The following is a 19040-nucleotide window of genomic DNA, read 5'->3' as shown; positions in this document are numbered from 1 at the left end:
ATCCGGGCCCTGTTCTAACCAGCCACACCGATGAACCCCCAAGACAGCAGTTCTCGGCGTGTGGTCCCTGAGCGGGCACGGGCAGCACCCCGGGGACCCGGCGGGGAGCACCTACTGGCTCTGGAGGTGTAAAACCAGCAGCAGGCCTGGCAGGAAGCTTCCGGGAGTAGAAGCATCAGGTGACCCCGAGACACAGCTGCTGGTATTAGCCCAATGTGCAGAAGAGGTGACTGAGGCCCACAGAGGCCGGCTGTCTGCAGACTATGACTGCTGAGAGGCAGAACGGGAACCCAGGCCACATGGCACAGGGGGTTGGGGGGGGGGGTCTATCCTGGAAGCGCCCCTCTGGATTCTTGACGAGACCAAGCTGGTGGAATTCCAGATTGTTCCCAGGCCTATGGCCCCAGCAACCAGGCAGCTCCCCCTGCCCCACGCCTGTGGGATCTGCACGCAAGCGGAGGCCCCCACCCGCTCCCAGGGCCCTGCAGGCACAGCCACCGCCATTTCCAACCCTTTATTGGGGGTTCTGTCAGCCCCAAATAAATATAATACATTAAACCCAGAGCTGAGGGAGTCGTGCACCGCAGGAGGCACCCCCCCCCCCAACACTGGCCGTGTAAAATAAGTTAGTGGGGTCCTGCCGAAGGCCGGGCGGGCGACGGCGGCTGGACTCGCACACGCTGCTCTAAAGTGCATCTCGCTCCTGTGGTCCCCACGTCTGCGTGGCCCCTGGCCGGGCCGCTGCCGGGAGGGGCAGGCGGGAGGTTCCCGGCGCTCACACTGTGCCAGCAGTGGCCGCCGGGGCTGGGCTGTCTGTGTCCATCTGGGGACAGCTGCGTGGCCTGGAGACCTCAAGAGAAGCTGTCGTCGGGCTGTGGCTGGGGGTCAAACGGAGGGTCCGAGACGGCGATGCCTTGATGCAGCTTCTCCAGTGAGAACTTCATCTGTAGGGGGAGGGGAAGAGGGGGCGGTGGGGGCCGAGCCACACCCCGACCAAGGTCACTGGGGAGAAGCTGGAGCCACAGTACACACAGTTTAACTCCTCAGGGGGCAGCAAGGGGCGAAGCCCACGCCTGGGTCCCTGATGGCCTGGTTTCATGTTCCGGCTCTGCTACTTCCTGGGTGACCTTGGGCAAGTCCCGAAGGGCCTCCTCTGAAACCAGGGGTTGTGAACCAGGCGCCGCAGGATCAGTTCTGGGGCTGGACAAGCGCCTTGAGCCCGGGGTTTGTTAAGAGCTCCATGTCCTAGCCGTGACCTTGGGCGAGCTCCTTGGATGTCAGGACGCCTAAGGGCTCCCCACACTGCCATAGAACAAGGGTGTCTGTCGGAGCCCCTCCCCCAAGGCTGGCAGGAGCACCCAGCAGCTCCCAGGACCACGGTTAGGACAGCGTGGCCCCAGGGCGGGCGTCCACTGTGGCTGCCTCACCATGAATTTGCAAAGGTAAGCCATGTACCCCCGGGAAAACTGAGAAGGCAAAAAAAAAAAAAAAAAAAAAATGGATTCACGTGAGCCTGGGCTGACCCCGGCCTCCCTCTCTAGGGGCCTGCGGGCAGCCTTTATTCCCTCGCCACCAGTCCTGCAGGGGGCCCTCTGTGAGGGTCTCCTCTGAGCACCCTTTCTAGATGCAACGAGAGCTCTCAGGATGGGCCTCAGTGCTGGGAAGGATCTGCCCGGGCAGGACTCCAGTGGACCGCTGCAAAGGCCCCCAGGGACTGGCCAAGGCCGGACTCAGACCCCCTGCCCAGCCCCTGCCTCACCGACCACAGCTGCTGGCCTGAGTCTCCCGGGACCCGAGGGCACCTCCATGCGGGGATGTCCTGTGTATGCGGTACCTACTGTGTGTTCCATGCTGGGCTCACATATTTATCAAGCCCCTGCTGTGTGCCTGGCACCATTCCAAGTGTCAACTCCTTTGCGCAACCATCGATTGTTATCCCGTGGACAGGGGAGGTGACCAGGGCCTGCACAAGGTCCCACAGAAGATCTGACCCTGCTCTGAACAGCAGCTCTGGGTCAACCTTGGAGAACCTCTGTCCCACCCTCACACCCCACAGCCTCCCCAAGGCCACTGTGATGGGTTTGGGGGTAGGGAGAGAGGAGGCGACCCCAACAGCCAACGAGAGAGAGAGAGCGCTTTCCTTCAGATGCGGCCCGGAGCTGCAGCCCCCACCTCAGGGAAGACGTCCCGCCCCCAGCCAACCCCAGACGAGCAGAGCCAAGGCGAGACAGAGCGGCTAGATCCAGCCGCGCCTGAAGTGAGCCCGTGGGCTTTTCTCCAGGGTGTCTGCCCAAACATTCTTTTCCGGGCCGCCCCACGAGGTGGGGACTGAGAGAGGCTTCCTCAGGAGGAAACTGAGGCCTGGACTCCGGGGGTGGGGGTGGGGGTCACACAGGGCCCCGCCCCCGCTGTGCGCCGCCGCCTACCTCGTCCAGGAGCTCTACGGAAGCCCGCAGGATCTGCCTCCACTTGTGTACCTCGACGCTGTGGAACTGCTTCTGCAGGGCCAGGACCTCGGCCCACTCCGTGGCCGTCTGGGGGAACTTCCTGCAGGGACGCGGGGCCCGAGTGAGACCCTGGCCACCACCCCCGGATCTGCCCGGGGCCCCCAGCCCCCCCCCCATACACTGGGACTTCCCACTCACCCCTTGGCCAGGGCCAGGCTGTGCCAGGACTCGAAGGTGTGAGCCGTCCTCTCCAGGGACCACAGACGGTAAAAGAGGAGGGCGTTGAGGGCGATGAGGACGATGAGGCTGGGGGTGGGGTCAGAGGTCAGAGGTCAGGCGTCCTGGACCCCAGATGCTCCCCCATGCCAGACACTGAGCTCTGTACACACACACACACACACACACACACACACACCACAGCCACACCTTGAGGGGTGAGACACGCCCAGGGTCGCACAGGCCCTAGGCAGCCAAGCCAGAGCTCAGACACCTCCCTGGGAGAGTGGGGGCACAAAGAGGCTACAGCAAGGGGGTGAGATGCAGGGAGGGGCACAGGAGTAGGACGGGGGTCCTACCTCACACAGATCCTGCGGAGCAGTGAAGGGGAGACAGACAGGTGAGAGTCGGGGCGTGCTGGCTGCCCCCCACTTCCCGCCACAGGCAGCTCTGGCCCAGGCAGGCCACACGGCCCTCCTGGACTGCCCACGCTGGGAGTCTGAGGCCGGCCTGACCTTCCCCTTCCGGGCCAGCCTGGAGCCCAGGGGGCGCTCGGGTGTCCTCTGCCCCCCCCCCCCCAACGGCAGAGGCTGCCTGCTTGCCAGGCCTTGCAGGGAGCTCTCACTGGCCTCCAACGGCTTCCCCCTCCGGCCCTGAGCCCTCTGCCCGCGCCTCCCCAGTCCTGGCCCCATCTCCAGGGGCTGGGGCAGCAGTGTCTCTGCGGGGCTTCCGCATCCCCAGCAGTACCCAGCTCAGGGTGCGCACAGAGCACGTGACACGAGTTGCCGGCCTTGGTTCTCTTGTGGACCCCCAACCCCGCACCACCAGGGAACCCTACATCCTGCAGGCACCTGCTCCTGCCTGTACCCCTAGCAGGGGGGACTCCCCAGCGGTGGACCCAGCACCCGCGCTTCGGAGGGAGCTCGGCTGGTGGCCCCAGGCAGTCTCGAGCCATCCTCGTAGAGAGGCGAGCCCACGCTCTCTCCAGGAGGCCTTGCACATGCCCAGGGTCATGCAAATGGGAATCAGACTCAGGCCGTACTCACACAATGCTGATGAGAACCAGGGCGCTGGGGATGCCGGCCCCCGGGCCCTGGTCGGCGGCTGGTTCCGAGAAGCGGGAGCTAAGGGAGCCTGTGGGACAGCAGCCTGGGGTCAGCCAGGGACCGCCCAGTGTGGGCTGCCTGGGGCCGCTACCCGCCAGGACGTGCGCATGCGCACCTGAGGGGTGCAGGCCTGCCCGCGCGCCGGGGTCGGGGTCCGGGTGCTGGGGCCCGTCGCTGTGACCCCTCCAGCTCAGGGGTCGCTTCCGCCTCCGTAGGCCGGGCAGCAGCCCCCGGGCCTCCTTCCCGCCCTCCTCCAGGGTCAGCTTCTCGGCCTTGGACAGTTCTCGCTCTGTGGACAGCAGAGAGGGCTCGCAGGCGGGCGCCTGGCCAGGCTGGAGCCCGGTCCCGCCCGGCAGGCCGCCGCGCCCTACCCAGGTGATGGAAGTAGTCCTCGATGCCGCTCCAGGAGTTCTTCTCGATGAGGGACTTCACCAGGCTCCAGGGCTGCTTGCGGTAGCGGATCTCGGAGGACACGCTGGGCGGGAGACAGGAGCTGGCTGTAGCCTCCCCGGCCCCACCCCACAGCGGCTTCCTTGCAGCCTCACCCACCCCCTCCAGCCCCTCCCCAGCTCAGCCAAGGGCAGCGCCCGCTGTCCATGACCCCTCACCCCTGCACCGTCACCTGTGATCCAGGCTCCCCACTTACAATCTCCCCAGAAGCTGAGCTCGCGCGCCCTCACCAGCACCACAGCCCAGCCTCCCCTCCTCTGCCTGGACATCCCAGCTGCCTCCTTCCCGGCCGCCATCTCCCAGCCCTGCCCCCACAGGCTGCAGCCAAACAGAGCCCGAGATCAAAGCCCTCCCGCCCGCTTCCCAGCTGTGCCGGGGCTGCAGAGGGCCCCCCAGCCCCGCCCCACGCGGTGCCCTAGTCCTTATTGCCACGGCACGCCCTGCACCGGCACCAGTGCTAACTGGTTCCCCAGCAGAACACGAGCTCCCCAGGGACAGGGTCTGTCTGGTCTCCCCCAGCGCTGGGCGCCCACAAGATGCTTGGCAGCCGATGAACGCGTGTTCACTCGCACCAGGGGTCCCTCCCTCTCTCCCGGTTCAACACCGCCCTCTGCGGGGATGAGGAGGGGAGGGGTCCCAGAGTCCAGGGGCCCCGCACTTCCGCTCTTGGGGTGGGGGGTGGGGCGAGGGGCGGGCGCGGCTCACCGGAGCCGGGCCTTGTTCCGGGCCAGGCCCAGGATGCAGTAGCGGTGGGCGGTGTGGAAGTAGTCCTGGTAGGGGATGCCGTGAGTTAGCACCTCTGAGTCCACCACGCAGCCGCCAGCCTGCGGGCCGCGCCGGAACAGCGTCTGTGGGGCGAGGGCAGAGGGGTCAGGACCTCCCGCGCCGCAGTCCTACCTGCCTGCCCTCCCTCCCCGACCCGGCCCCGCCCGGCCCACCTGTGTCTCCACCACAGAGGCGCTCTTGGGGCCCAGCGGGTTGCTGATGGGGATGGTGTAAGTCAGCACCCGGCGCTGGTGGCACTTGCTGTCCCCGCTCCAGGGGCTCAGGGTCACGTCTGGGGGCGGACGGGAGGAGCAGAGTGAGGTGGCCGTTCCCCAGTGCTGTGCCCGCGTGCTGCGGTTTCCACTCTCTGGGGCGTGCGTCCCAGACCCCACCTCTGGTCCCGCCTTGCCCTCTGCACCACCTGCCTGCCAGGAGCCTGAAACCTGAGATGCAGCCTCAGTTTCCCCCCTTGGGACCAGTCCTGGCTCCGCTCCTGAGCACCAGACCCAGGGACCTGCCACCCCCCCCACACTTTACCTGGAAGCCCCCAGCTTCCCCTCGCTTCCCGGCCCCACATGCGCATTGCTATCTCCCTAGACCTGCCCCTCTGAGACCCTCTCCCAGGGATGGCCCCACTGGAGCCCTGGCCCTACCTCCCCTGCTGTCGGCTGCTCCCAGCTCTCCTGAGCGCTGCTCCTGCCCAGCCGCCCACCCCCACCCCCGCCCCGGGGTGCCTGGCCTTGGTCTCCACATCTGGTTCAGAAGTAGCTTGGTGAAGCCTGACCCTAAGCCTTTTCTTTCTAGAATATTCTATGGCTTCCAGGACACCAAGCACTCTTGCTTTTCCAATTGGTCCCTCTGCTGCTTCCGCACCAGGGCTGCAGCCTCACCCACAGCACGCTACAGGGCTGGCCCCAAGGGGCCTCTCCAGCGTCTGCCTCCAGCCCCAGGGCCTTTGCACGCCTACTGCTCCTCTGCACACCCGCTGCTCCTCTGCACACCCCCTCCCGTTGCTCAGTGGGACTGTCACCATGGGCCCCGGCACTGAAGCAAGCTCGGAACCCCACCCTCCCAGCAGGGAAGAGGCAGCGCCACGCCCCTCAGCAGTGCCCTGGGCCCCTCTGCCAGGCCCCGCCCCCTGACCTGTGAACTTGCACTGCTGCAGGAAGCCCTGGAGAAAGGGCGAGTCTGAGAACAGCATCTGCTGCAGCCGCTCAGCACCCACGTGGAAGACGGAGTTGATGAGGAGCCGGCCCGAGAGGTCGGGCAGCAGGGCGGCCAGGTCGGCTGGGGGCCAGCAAGGGACGGGCGTTGGCGGTGGAGGGGCAGACCCGGCTCCCCGCCACCCGCCAGGGCCCAGCCACCGGCGCCACGGCCCGGCTCTGGGAGCTGCACACACCCCCAGGCCCAGCCAATGGGAGTCGCGGTGATGACGGGGTGGGCGTGAGCGCCTTTGCGGCTCTCAGGCACTGATTGGCTCATTCTCCAAGTCGGACCAATAGCAGCCAAGCCCGGGGCGGCTGCCGCAGGCACTGGGAGAAGCTTGCTAGGTCGGTGCTAGGTGTGCCTGGGGCCAGGCTGTGGCCTCTCAGCCTGACACAGGTGCAGCACCCATTTACACGTGGCAACGCTACAACCCCATTGTCACGGCTAACATCAAGGACAAGGACCAGAGAGGCGACTGGGATTTGAACCCAGGCCCCTGCCCTCCCAGGTCTGCATTTTATTCACCCTGGCAGCTGTGTGCCTGACAGTTTGGCAGACTTCCACCTGGGTGGCTGGGGTTGGACAAGTCCCCCCCGCCCCGGCCCCAGCCTTTGGGGTTTCAGCCTCCCGAGCCGGCGGAGGGAGTGACGTCACTGGTGTGAGCGACGTCATCGGTAATGGAAGCAGCCTCACCTTCCTCCCCGGTGGATGAGGAGGAGTTACTGGTGTCCGTCAGGAGCTCCTCACTGGGCAGCAGGTCCAAGGGGCCCAGGGAGGCAGGCCCGTTGGGCGGGGTGGGCTCTGTGCTCGGGGGTTCCGCCAGCGGAGTGGCAGTCTGGCTGGACGGGGCGTCTGGCTGGCTGTCCGTCGGCTCTTCCTTGTCCTCCTCTGCCTGCAGAGAGAGGCCTCATCCAGCCTTGCCCACCTGCGTCCCGGCCGAGGGCCCTGTGCCTCCCCGGGCAGGGACTCACAGCTGAGCCCACCGGGTGAGGGCTCCCCTCGGTCCCTACCTCGCCTCTCATTTTAGATACTTGCATGTGAGGCTTTCTTGCCTGCCCTGGCTGTCTGTCCTGTGCGTACCGCATCCATCGCCCCACCTCCTGCCCCTTTTGCTTCTTCACTCGGCCCATCTCTGACCTGTTCCTCCACCCCCCACCCTCCTCACCCCCCAGCCCACTCCCTGCCCCCCCGCCCACCTCCCCTCCTGCTCACAACCTTCTGTCTGTCCCCGTCTCCCGCTCTGGCCCCAGCATCCTCTCTGCTCACCCCATGGTCGGCATCGCTGCTGGCGTGGGAAAGGTTGGGGGTGACGCGGCCTCGGCGCGAACCCACAGGGCTTGGTTCCTGGCTGCGGTCAGCAGCCCCTGTGGTCGGGGCGATGTCGCTCAGGGCAATCACATCTCCCACCTCCTTGGGGCTGCTGTAGAAAGGACATGGAAGCCCTGCTGGATGCTTGCAACCCCCCCCAACCTTCCAGGGTCTCCCAGACCTTGGACACCCACCTCAGTCCACCCAGCACTGCAGGCAGCCCCTCCGGCTCTCCTCCGACCCCCAGCCTCTGACTCACCCGAGACCGTTCAGCTGCAAGGGGCAGACGTAGTCCTCGTCCTCGCTGGTGAGGCCCAGCTCCGAGCCGTAGCACTGATGCACCAGGTGCCAGAGCTCACGGGGACTCAGCGTCTGGGCACGCAGGGGGTAGGGTTGGCCTCACTCCAGCAGGTGCCACACCAGCCCTGAGCCGCAGCAGTTCCTCTGGCTACCACCAGGGGGCAGCCTGAGCATGACTTCTAGCGCCAGATCCAGTGCCCCCTCGCTACCCATCTGCTAGGAAGCCCCCTCCAGGCCTTGTGTCTGGGGCCTGACCTCCTGCACTGTTCCTCTCTCAGGCTCCTGAATGGGGTCCTCCGGCATTTTTGCTCCTGGGAACAGCCATGGCTGGAGCTACCCCTAGGGATAAGAGCCCCGACACGGCAGGACACGGGGCAGCATGGTACAGCTGGAGGAGCGGAGCCATGGCCGGCGGTGGCAGACCCGTGCAATGACGTCCTTCCTCCCTGTTTCCACCTGGGGGGGGGGGACCCTTGCCCCAGCGCCGGGGTTCACACCAATTCTCTGCCACGGACTCTGCTCAGGGGTCTGGGGCGGGAACCCTTGCCTGCCCCCTGGTGGCGGCTATGTAGGAAGCTGCAGGTGCACAGGACCTGGTGCCCACAAAGAGCCGGGGGCCCCAGGGGGCCACTCCTCGCCCCAGCCCAGGCCTCACCCAAGGCTACCTTTTCCAGAAGCGCGTTCTGCCAGAGGCGGAAGATGAGGAGGAAGCAGCGGTCCCGGGCCCCAAAGGAGGTGAAGAAATGCTGTAGGGGAGAGAGGGGCATGGGCGGGCAGCTCCGTCCTCGGCCCCCAGCTACCTGACCCCTCTGTTCACTCCTCCCTGCATTCATTCTGCACCACGCGGATCCCGTGCCAGCCCTGAGCAGAGGGACGCCGGCCGGGGTCGCCGTGGTGACACTGTGGACAGTCCCAGGCAGGGTCAGCCTGTGGTGGGTGGGGCTGCGATGCGGGGAGCCCTGGGCCCTGTCCTGGAGGTGACCCGCTGATCCACGCCCGGCCAGCGATACACAAAGAGACGTGTGCTGAGAAGTCCTGCTCCCCACTGCCCTGCCCCTTCCTCAGGGGTGACTTGGCCATCCTGTGACCACCAATCAGCATCCCGGGATGGGGGGGGTGTCGTGAGGGACGGGGAATCAGGACCCGGACACCAGGAGAATCTGATCGGTGTCCGTCCCGAGCAGAGTCTGGCAAAGCCGAGACACAGAGCAGGTGACAGCCCCAAGAGCAGCCCAGGGCGGGCCCCCGGGAGGGAGGAGGCGGGGTCAGTGCGGGCCCCTCCAGCCCACCTTCTCGCTCTCCGTACAGATCTGGATGGCGTTGGGGATCAGCTTGGCCGTCTTCTCCTTCTTCAGACACGTCACCTCCTTCAGCTGGATGGAAATCTATGGGCGCAGGGAGAGGTCAGAGCGGCCGGAGCCCGGTCCACCCCGCCACACCGGCGCCGCCCCGCCACACCCGCTCCGCCCCGCACCGTGGTCTCCCAGCGGAAGATGTTGCTGTAGAAGCAGATCCAGTTCTCAGAGAGATAGAGGCGGCCCTGGAGGAGGATCTCGCGCTGCAGGGCGCAGGAGTAATCTGAGAGCGAGGGGACAGACATGGGACACCCGAGTCAGCGGGCAGCAGCGCTGGGGGGCAGGGGGCCGCGGGTGGGCCTGGGGCGCCGCCCTCACCCACGATGAGCCGCTCGGCCTCCGGCAGCTTGCTGAACAGTTTCCGGAAGTCCTCGTTGCGCTGCTTGTAGGTGGGGCTCAGCATCTGCGGGGAGGGCACGCATGGGGGGCGGGGCGCACTGCAGCCCCGCCCCCACAAGCCCCGCCCCGGCGGCTCAGTGTCCAGCCCGCAGCATTGCTGCCCCTTCAGCCTCACCAAGTGGGGACAAAGAAGGGGCTCACGCAGCACCCGACAGCAGCACAGGGCAGGACAGGACCCCAGGTCTGCTCATCTCAGCTCGGCCCGCACCTGTCCCGGTCTCTCCCCCAGCCCCCAGCGCGCCCCCTCGCCCAACACTTACACTGTACCAGCTCTGCATCTTCTACAAGAGACAGAACGAGAGGCGGGGTGAGTGCCTGACCAGGCCGCCAGTCCTCCCAGCCCCGGGCGCGCCGGCCCCCACCTTGCTGTTGCGGATGAAGTTCCGGCTGCCCAGGCTCTGGGTGCTGGGGGTCCCGGGCACTCCGCCCTTCTCCGAGGAGCTGTCCGACCCCTTCTCCACCATGGTGCCTGCTTCGGGCTCGGGCGGCGGCCGACTCGGGGGCAGGAGCTGCAGGCGCTTCCGCAGAGATGGAGAACTGCTTGGGGTGCTCCGGCCTGAGTGGGGGGTGGTGCTGGGGGCAGGGAGAGGATGGGGGCTGTTATAGGGGAAAACAGGCTGAGGTCTGGGTCAGGACCATTTCTCAAGGCCCACCTATCGGCCCGTCGATCCTCATCTGTCCGTCTGTCCATCCACTCACACATGCCTCTGGCCACTCATCCCATCCACCCTACCCACCCGTCCCAGCCAACACCGGCTCACCCATCTCTACCCATCATCCACCCACACACCCCGTCCACCTGCCCAGCCACCCACTCTGCGTCCCAGCCCAGCAGTGGAACCCACAGTACGTGTCCAAAGGGCTCTGCGCCTTGGTCACCTCATCTGTAACCCAGGGATGGTGAACACGGGGCCTCAGCTAGTTGTTTTCAGGGTTAAACGAATCAACCCTTGGGGAGTCCTTCTGGTAGGGCCTGGCATGCAGCGAGGCTCCGTGATACCCGCCGCGGTTTATGAGCTCATTCCATCACTCACACCATGAACACGCACTGAGTAGCGGCTTCCCACTTAGTTGTCCGAGAAATTAAAAAAAAAAAAAAAAAAAAAAACACCTCAGCTTCTCTGTTGTTTCTTTTCCCACTTCTCGTTTCCAACCTAATCCCATCAACTTCGAGATCTATTCCCATTACTCTTATTACGCCCACTTCTTCCCGCCCCAGCTCCGTCCCCTCCCACCTGGCCCCTCCTCCCTGCTCCTGTCCCCCCCCCCCACCCCCGCCCGGCTGCTTCCCACCTGCAGCCCGAGGGGAGCCTGAGTTGGGTCACGTCCTCCAGGCCCAGAGCTCTGTCCTGGACTGCACCTTGCTCCAGCTAAAAGCTAATGGATGTCCTAGGACTGGGACCCCCCCCACCCCCAACGCCATGCCCTGCCCCCTCCACTCCACTCCAGCCGTCCCTGCTGGACATGGAGCCTCCCCAGCTTCCATCCCAGGCCAAGGGCTCTGCATTTGCGGAACGTCCACCCACGCCCCGGCATAAGCGGCTCTTATTCACTTCCAACGCTCCTCCCTCCTGGTCACACCCCACACTCTGTGAACTCGTCCTGTCAGCTTATTCACTCTGCTTATTTCCTGCCTCAGACCGAGCACTACAGGAGGTCTTGGTGGCCACCGTGTCCCCAGCACCCCGGGTTGCAGGCGGCACGTGGCAAGTGCACAATTAAACGTCAGTGACGCAAGTGAGCCCGAGCAGAGGCTCCTGCCCCTGGCGAGCTGAACAAACAGAACACTCCGGTGAGTGTACAAACACCAAGTGCAATCAGGGCCGCGGGCCGGCTGGCGGAAGCTTTGGAGGGACAGCCAGTGTTGACTCCTTATCAGGAACTGTGTATGATTAATTTTATTGTTCTGCAAACACCCCTGCGCACTCGATGCTATCGTCCCTGCCGCCATGGAGGAGGAAGCTGAACCAGGAACCAGTCGCTAGAGGACGCGTGGCCGGCTTACTGCAGGGCGGAATTCCAGTGCCGGGCCCCACATCCACCCTGGGGTGCGGGTGGGACTCCCCCAGCCACTCAGGGCGCCCTGAGCTGGTCTCTCTCGCCTCCAAGCCTCAGCATCGGCCGTTCCTAGGCCCACGCCATCTTCTCTTCTTCTTTGCCTTGCAGATTCTTCCACGTTCTTCAAGACTCTTGCTCCCACGGCCCCTCCCTTCTCCGTGGCCCCCCGACAGCACACATGCCAGCCCTGGTGACTCTGGCTGCCTCTGGTTCACAACGGGTCCGCTTCGTGCACACGTCTGTGGGCTCCCAGCTGGCAAGCCTTGGTGTCGTCGTGGTCACCGCCCTGTGCCCTGCCCTGCTCTGGACACAGTGCAGCTCCTTTGCCTAACATGAGGGTACTTCAAAAAAAAAAAAGCTCTTGGAAAATGGAATTGAAAGATAAGTTTATTTTGGTGCAAAAAAACCTTTCAAATCCATGATTGCGAGGGAGTCTTCAAAAAGTTTATGAAAAATGCAGATGATGTGTACATGGCAACATTTTTAAGCAAAAATAAATGCATCCCTTCAATTCCATTTTCCCAAGAACTTTTGCAAAGTACTTGCTTACTTAGAAAACCAACTTGCAGAACCAAATAAATGAAGGCAAAAACTGAACCAATGATGGCGGGAGCCGCTGCTACTCCCAGGAGCCACCACAGCGGCTCAGCTTCCTCCCTGCCCCCACTGCCTGCTCGCCACCTGCAGCCAGGCTCTGCCCTCCATGGCCGCACCTCCCTCCAATAAAATAAAAAAGTCGAGGCAGGGCTAGTCCTTCTCCAGCACACCCTCTGCTCTGGCTCTTGTCCTGAGTGTCCCCTCCGCCCCCAATGCTCTCCCTCCCACATGTCCACGGGGCTCCCTTAGGCCTCCAGGTCTCAGAGGGGACTCCCCCAGCACCCACTCGCCCCTTCCTCCTTCTCTGCGGGCTCCCCTGGGCCCCTCTGTACCCCCTTGGTTCTCCCTGCGGGGAGTGGCCCCAGCACCTAGCATGGGGCCGGCATCTGCTGCTGAGATGAGAAGGAATGACAGACTTCCTCCCGGCCCCGCCCAGAGCTTGTGCTCCCCGAGGTGTGCACCTTGCGGCCTGGCACTAGCAGCTCTGGAGGGGGCAGCAGCAAGGGGCCTGGGCCCCAGGGGCCTGGCCGGCTTCCAGGCTCCACGTTGTCACTTCCTCCCGGTGTGACCTTGGCCCAGTATTTGGACGGGCTCGTGCCTCAGTTTCCTCGTGTGTGCAATGGGACTACTAACGGTACCCAGCTCGCGGGGTTGCTCGGAGGGGAAAGGGAGGTGAGAGACCCGAAGCTCGGGGCCTAGCAGGTGCCCTGCAGGGATGGGTGGACAGAAGTGATGACCGGGCAAGTGGCCGGGCCACCTTCCCAGCCATGCGGAGCCAGCTACCATGCCGAGCCTTCCCGGGCCCCAAGCGACCTCAGCAGCCATGATCAGCCTCCGTGTACTGCCTGCCCCCTAACTCCAGTCGTGCACTGTCTAAAGGCCCAGGCCCTGGCCCTGGGGACGCAGCAGCAAGCACCATGGGTGCAGTCCCCCGCCTGCAGGGTGGCAGACACAGACAGCCGGGAAGGAAACCCGGAAATGAGGGTGCTGACCACAGACAGCGGCCGGCGCAGCAAAGCAGCGCCACTCGGCCAGCAGCAGCCGCAGGAGGAAGCTGCTCCTACTGCACGTTCGGGGACCCACCCCGCCCCCCATGGCCCAGGTCAGAACCTGATGCCCGTGCCAGTTTGGGGACCACAGAGATAAAGGATGGACGTGGCTGCTGAAGTCCGAGTCAGCCAGGGCCTCGCTGGGCAAGGCTCGCGTGGGCTGAGCTCTGGGGACAAAGGACAGCTCTGGCAGAGTGGGAGAAGTCCGTTCTGGGGCAGGAACATCAAGTTCAGGGCAGGGCCGGGCCTGGCAGGGCTGAAGAGGAGCAAGGTGGCTGTGGGGGCTGCAGGAGGAGCGCAGGGCAGAGGAGTGTGGGCTTCACTCGGGGCCCAAGCAGGGGTGCACTGCAGCCTCCCTGGCCTCCCACACACCTGCCCAGCTCGTCTGAAGCCACAGTCTGCAGCAGGAAGCCTGAGGCCAGGGTCAAGCCCAGGGACAGAGCAGGGCTCGCACCCCTGGTTCTTGCAGGACAAAGGGGAAGTGCTCTAAGCCCTGGGGCTGCCGGACCTACCAGCCGGCTGCAGCCCAGTGAGGGGAGGAGCCCAAGTGGCTGCAGAACCGTTATGGGGGGTGGGGACTCAGTAAGAGATGGGGTTCTTGCACTGCAGACCCCCCCCTTCCTGGCCCTTCACCCACAGCTGCCTCGGGGCGGGCAGACAGACAGACAGACACACACACAGCTCCTGAGGGTCACAGAAGCCCAGAGAACCCCAGATAAAATACACGCACACACGGGCCCACCCCAGTCTCAGCGGACAATGGCAGGCAACTCACAGACACAAAGGGAGGCACACACAGAAAACACAGCCCCCCCCCCCCGTGGGGGCAGGGGAGGGCACCAGCGACCAGGTCAGCCCACACATGCCCAGGGTCCCTCTGCCCCCTTGGGGTCCACCATCTGGTGCGGAAGACAAAGCAGGAGCCAGTGCTGCAGCGGCGGGGAGGCGGTGGGAACCCTGCCACCCAGCCGTGAAGGGCTCGGAGCACCAGGGAGCTGTGCACACACCTGGAAGGCACAGCGGCCAGGTAACGGACCGGAACCGAGCACCAACATCATTACAAGCCCTCCCCGGGGCCAAAGGTCAGTAATTACTGCGGCCTCCACAGTCAAGCACCCAAGCACCGGGCAGGTTGTGGGGGGGGGGGGCAGGCTCACAGCCACGAGGGGCCTCTCTCTCACACACAAAGAAAGTGGCAGAGGGTCTCGCGGCGGCCCACACCCGGCAGCCTCACAAGGGATACACACAGAAATGGAAACCCCGGGAGCCAGAGCCACACACACACACGGCGCCTGGGACACACACAGATAACTCAACGTTTGCACACGAGGCTAACCTAGAGTTTCAAAAACCAATTACAGGCGCACACCCGGACACACCGCAAAGTCACAGCTGGACACGGACTGGTAACTTACACCCGGAGCCACAGGCGGAACTGGAGGTGACCGCGTGCGTGCACACACACACACACACACACACACAGTCACCGAGGGCCACAGCCGCTACACACCCCCACATGGAACCAGCCACACACGCAGGGAGATACAGGAGACACAGGCACACAACCCCAGAGGGTGGGGGGCACGATCAGACACTCGCTGAGGGTGGCAGAGCCGCGGAAGGCAGCAGAGGGGGCCTGCACACGCGCACGGACCCGCACTGCTGTACACAGGGACACACACGTCCAGCTGGAAACGCACTCGGGCACGCGGCCCTTGGGCCACGCAGGAGCCCCGCCCCCCGCAGCCCAGACCCACCAGGCCGGCGGGAGAGGGCCCAGCCGGCGGGGTGCTCGCCGACTTCCCCGCATCCCGGGCCGGCCTCCCAGGCAGAGGCCAGCAGTGCCTGCGCGCCCTCCCCGCAGGCGGCGCTGCCCGCAAGAGGAGCCCCCCGCCCGGCCCAGCCAGCCAGACCCCCGCCACCGCCACCCAGCGCCTCGCGGGCCCGCAAAGGCGACCCCCTCGGAGTCGCCCCTCGGGGGTTGCGCCCCAGGTGCCCCGCGCCGGCAGCCCAGACCTAGGCCCACGTGCGCCAGCGCGGGACCCAGCTCGGCCGCGCCGCCCCGCAGCCGCGCAGGCGCCCCCTCCCCGGCGCCCGGCCCTCAGCCCCCCGACGCCGGCGGCCCCGGTTCTTACTCGAACATGGATGCGGCGCGGTGGCGCCCCGGCCGCAGGGCAGGGCAGGGCAGGGCAGGGCAGGGCCCGGCTGCGCGGGGCTGGGCTGCGCTGGGCGTCCCCGCAGGGCACCGGCCTCGCCTTCCGCGGCCGCCGCCCCCACCCGACCCCGCCGGCCGCACAAAAGGCCGGAGCCGCGGAGGCCGCCGCGGCGTCAGCGACTCCCCTTCCTCTCCCCGCCCCGCGCGTCACGGCGCCGCCCCCGCCCGCAGCAGCGCGCCCAGGGCGGCCGCGGCCTAGACGCCGACCGCCGGGCTGCGGGCCGAGCAGGCGCCGGAGACGCGGAGCCGGCGCGCACCAGGCTCCCGGGCCCTCCAGGAGACCCCCGCGAGGTTGGCGGCGGCGGGGACTGACCCCAGGCGTTGGGGCGCCCGGAGCTGGCGGGAAGGGATTTGGGGGTGCCGGGCCCGAGAGGATCCCGAGGCCTGGAACGTCCAGCCCTGGCAGCCAGACGGCGTCAGAATCCAGCACCCCCTTGGCTGTTGTCTGTGCCAGTCTCCCCGGGCCACCGCGCAGGGCCGCGCTGGCGGGTGGGAAGGGGCTGCTGGGTGGCCTGGGGCCTGGTGGCTACGCAGTTGGGTGCCGCCCCCCTGCTCGGTGGCCGGGGCCCGTGGCCACTTGTGCGAGCCCAGGCACATGGGTCGTGGCCACTTGTGGGAGCCGCTGGCTCCTTGCCCGGCCCCTGGGGTCTTGAGGCCCACCTCATAGCTCCTAGGTAGGCTGCCCCATTCCCATCGCGCCCTGGAGGGTGGCGGGCCCACGTGTCTGTCCCCCACCCTTCTCTTCCCCTCACACCTGCAGAATCTAAAACTCTTCCCGGCCCCCAGCCTCGCTGGACTCCCCCTGGCCTGGCCGGGCCTCCTTCCTTTCCCCGGTCTACTGCTCCCCTCCCCGCCCCCACAGCCTGTTCCCCACCTGCATCCACCCTCAGGCTCCGGCCAGCCTTCCCCCAGCTCCTCCTCTGTCCCCGGCTCCCTTTGTATTTCCCCTTGCCTGTGTCTGCTTTTGAGATACCTTGACATTTCCGAGCAGGGCGTATCAATTTCACACGCGAGGACCAGGATGTTGGGGGGGGGAGGGGCAGAGGCAGATATATCTCTTTTGTAAAGACAGAAACCATCAGAGCCACAGCCCACGGCCCCTTTTCTCCATGCTCCAACCCCCTTGCTGTCCCTGTGTAGCTTTACCGTGGGCTCTTGGGTCCGTGTGCTAACTCCAGGATGCACCTGCCAGCCCTGCAGCCCGCCTCACAGGTCTTTCAGAAAGATCTGCCACCAGACTCCTGCTGGATCATTCTGCGGCTCGCTTTTCTCGGTCACCACGGGGTCTGAGGTTCTGGAGCTCAAACTCTAGTCCTAGGGCGTCCGCTGCTGCTGGAGCCCACCACCCCGGCTGCTTCTTGTTCTGTCCTCGTTGGGCCTGTGACCCCGAACGACCCAGTTCCTGTCTGCCTGGGCCAGAGGCTGTGTTGTGTTTTGCTTGCCTGTGAGCTACGGCAGGAAATGCTTTTTATCCCAGCCCACACTTCAACATGTACGTCACGCCGTGTTGCTTGCAGGAAACCGCACGGCCCCGCCATGCCTTGCCCGGGCTGCTGTTTTCAACTCTGTCCTGTTTCAGTTTGGAGACCAAGCGCTCCTTGCGCGGGGTCCTGACCCACAGTGAGCGGGCCAAAGGCTGACTCATGGTCACCGCTACCCACGCACTCTCTCCTCGCTGCTGGTTTGCTGTGCTGCCACTCAGGCCCCCGTGGGGTGAGGCCACACGATATCCAACCTGCAGCCGGCTCGCCTGGACACGGAGAGCCCATCCAGGAGTCTGAGCTCCCAAAGAGAGACCCCCGCCTCTCCCGCCCCCTGCCCTGGTCTCACCTGTCCTGGGACAGGCTGTCCAGGTCCGAGCTGCTCAGCCGCCCCGAGCGTCGCAGGGCCGGCGTGCAGGGGGGCGACTCCCCGTCACTGGATGGCGTGACGTGTATGGAGGGCACCTCCAGGAACCTCCAGGGCCCAGGGTCCAGGCCGGCGGTCGCGCCATCCTGTGGCTGCCGCTCTGCAGGGATGACAGGTGGGTCCCGGATGCTGCTCTGGTCCCCTGGGGGCTCCCAGGGCAGTGGGGGCAGGAGCTCGGCCTTAGGGAGGGGCTCAGCCATAGTGGTGTGGACGCTGGGGGAGAAAGGCGAAGGTAAGAGGCCCTTGTCCAAGTCCCTGTCAGCTCGCTGGTGATAAGCACGGTGTGGGAGGGAGCGAGGTCCGAGCGGAGGCCCCCTTCCGCCAGCACCCTCCTGGTAACTGCAGATCCCGGTACAGCATCCTTGGATGGCTGGGCAGGCCCAGCCCGGGACCTGCACACAGTAAGCGCTCACTCCCTGGCTGCTGCTATCCCTGGGCTCGTGGTGCCCTGGGCATTCTGTATACCCCCACCCAAGCCCAGCGTGCCCTCCACACGCAGGCCTGCGGGAGGCTGCTCAGGCTCGCAGACAGGCAGAGTCCCGGATTGGCTTCCCTGTGTGCTGGGCACTTGCTGCTCCCAAGACAAAGGGAGGGTGCCTGCTGCCGCCACCATCGCCACCTCCTCGGCCTGTAAGGAAGCCAGGCCAGCTCTGGTGGCTGTGGAAGTGGTGTTGGTGACCACTTGGGTCCGGGGAGGCCCAGCCAGAGCCCATCTGTCTGTCCTTTGTTAGAACAGCAAGGGCTTCTTGGTACCCAGCTGCCTGGAGGCTAAGGAAGCAGGGCCTGGGAGACCTGGGGAGAGTCCCTGTGGTGTGGGGGTGACCCTGAGCTTGGGAGCCAGGCCCCCTGGGGCCCCGACAGCCCTACCTTAACGGCTTCCACTGCGGTAAGCATGGAGACCAGGCCCTGCCTTGCCCCGTGGCGTCCTGACCTTCAGGCCGGGGCGCATGCGTGGCTGGAGTCGTGTTACCCTCTGGCCAGCTGCTCCTGGGAGAAGGGACAGCGAGGGTGGGGATGAGGTGTGCGGCCAGCAGGAGGCTGCAGAGCCACCCCTCCTGCCCCCCTGGACTGCCCAGTGGAGATGAGGGCTTCTCCCGCGGTGCCCTGCCCAAGGCGGCCCTGTCTGCCCAGAACGGCTCCTCCAAGTTCGGAGATCACCCCCAGGTGGCCCGGTTCCGGTCCTCATCTTCCCACCTTGTTCTCGGCAGCCCTGACCAGGGAGGCAGTGCCTGGTCTGTGGAAGCCAGCGTGGCCCTCGGCTGAGGGCGGGCACTGTCCCTTGCTCCTCCATGTTTGTCACACTCGTGTGAGGGTTGACACACACTGAAGAGTGCCTAGATCAGCTATGATGTCTAACAGCAGAGTGAGCCCCGGGAACCCCAGCCCCGGTAGGAGCCCCGGGCCTGCCTCTGGGCCCTCGCCAGCCCCCACTGCCTCCGCTCCCCGAAGTCTCCGTCACCCTCCTCTTGACAACTTTTCCCTTATATGTTTTTTGTTTGTTTGCTTTTTCTTTTTTTAATTTTTTTCTTTTTTTCCCCTTTTAATACTTTTTATCGCATTGGTGTGCATCCCTAAACAATATTATTTTGTTTTTTTTTTAAAGGTTTTATTTTATTTTTGACAGGCAGAGTGGACAGTGAGAGAGAGAGACAGAGAGAAAG

The 19040-nt window shown here is 65.3% G+C and overlaps 1 protein-coding gene across 3 annotated transcripts; it reads right to left on the bottom strand.

Moving 5' to 3' along the window:
- Positions 1 to 499: 499 nt before the first annotated feature.
- Positions 500 to 18314, bottom strand: GRAMD1A (GRAM domain containing 1A). 3 transcript variants are annotated; one of them, XM_051836101.2, is made up of 20 exons: positions 18247 to 18314; positions 17302 to 17592; positions 9915 to 10125; positions 9813 to 9833; positions 9472 to 9556; positions 9273 to 9376; positions 9088 to 9183; positions 8464 to 8544; positions 7758 to 7870; positions 7457 to 7610; positions 6884 to 7082; positions 6128 to 6271; positions 5158 to 5276; positions 4925 to 5067; positions 4141 to 4244; positions 3885 to 4058; positions 3710 to 3797; positions 2646 to 2753; positions 2427 to 2547; positions 500 to 944 (listed from the first exon to the last, which is right to left on the bottom strand). In XM_051836101.2, the coding sequence occupies exons 2-20, from the start codon at positions 17577 to 17579 to the stop codon at positions 852 to 854; spliced, it is 2436 nt and encodes an 811-aa protein (XP_051692061.2). In that variant the 5' UTR covers positions 17580 to 17592; positions 18247 to 18314; the 3' UTR covers positions 500 to 851. The 3 variants fall into 3 exon arrangements, with proteins under 3 accessions (XP_051692061.2, XP_051692064.1, XP_051692063.1); XM_051836104.2 differs by lacking the exons at positions 17302 to 17592; positions 18247 to 18314 and adding an exon at positions 16618 to 16846; XM_051836103.2 differs by lacking the exons at positions 17302 to 17592; positions 18247 to 18314 and adding an exon at positions 15392 to 15608.
- Between the last annotated feature and the right edge of the window lie 726 nt (positions 18315 to 19040).

This window comes from Oryctolagus cuniculus, chromosome 18, assembly GCF_964237555.1.
Source record: "Oryctolagus cuniculus chromosome 18, mOryCun1.1, whole genome shotgun sequence".
Lineage (NCBI taxonomy): Eukaryota > Metazoa > Chordata > Mammalia > Lagomorpha > Leporidae > Oryctolagus > Oryctolagus cuniculus.
This window is presented reverse-complemented; position numbering and strand designations above follow the sequence as displayed.

Excerpts from the sequence above, each read along its gene's own strand:
- GRAMD1A (XM_051836101.2), bottom strand. The coding sequence starts at position 17,579 with ATGGCTGAGCCCCTCCCTAAGGCCGAGCTCCTGCCCCCACTGCCCTGG. Across the intron at positions 9,377-9,471 it reads GGCCGAGCGGCTCATCGTGG|ATTACTCCTGCGCCCTGCAG; the intron begins GTGAGGGCGGCG and ends CCTCGCTCTCAG. Across the intron at positions 6,272-6,883 it reads CTCATCCACCGGGGAGGAAG|CCGACCTGGCCGCCCTGCTG; the intron begins GTGAGGCTGCTT and ends GCTGGCCCCCAG.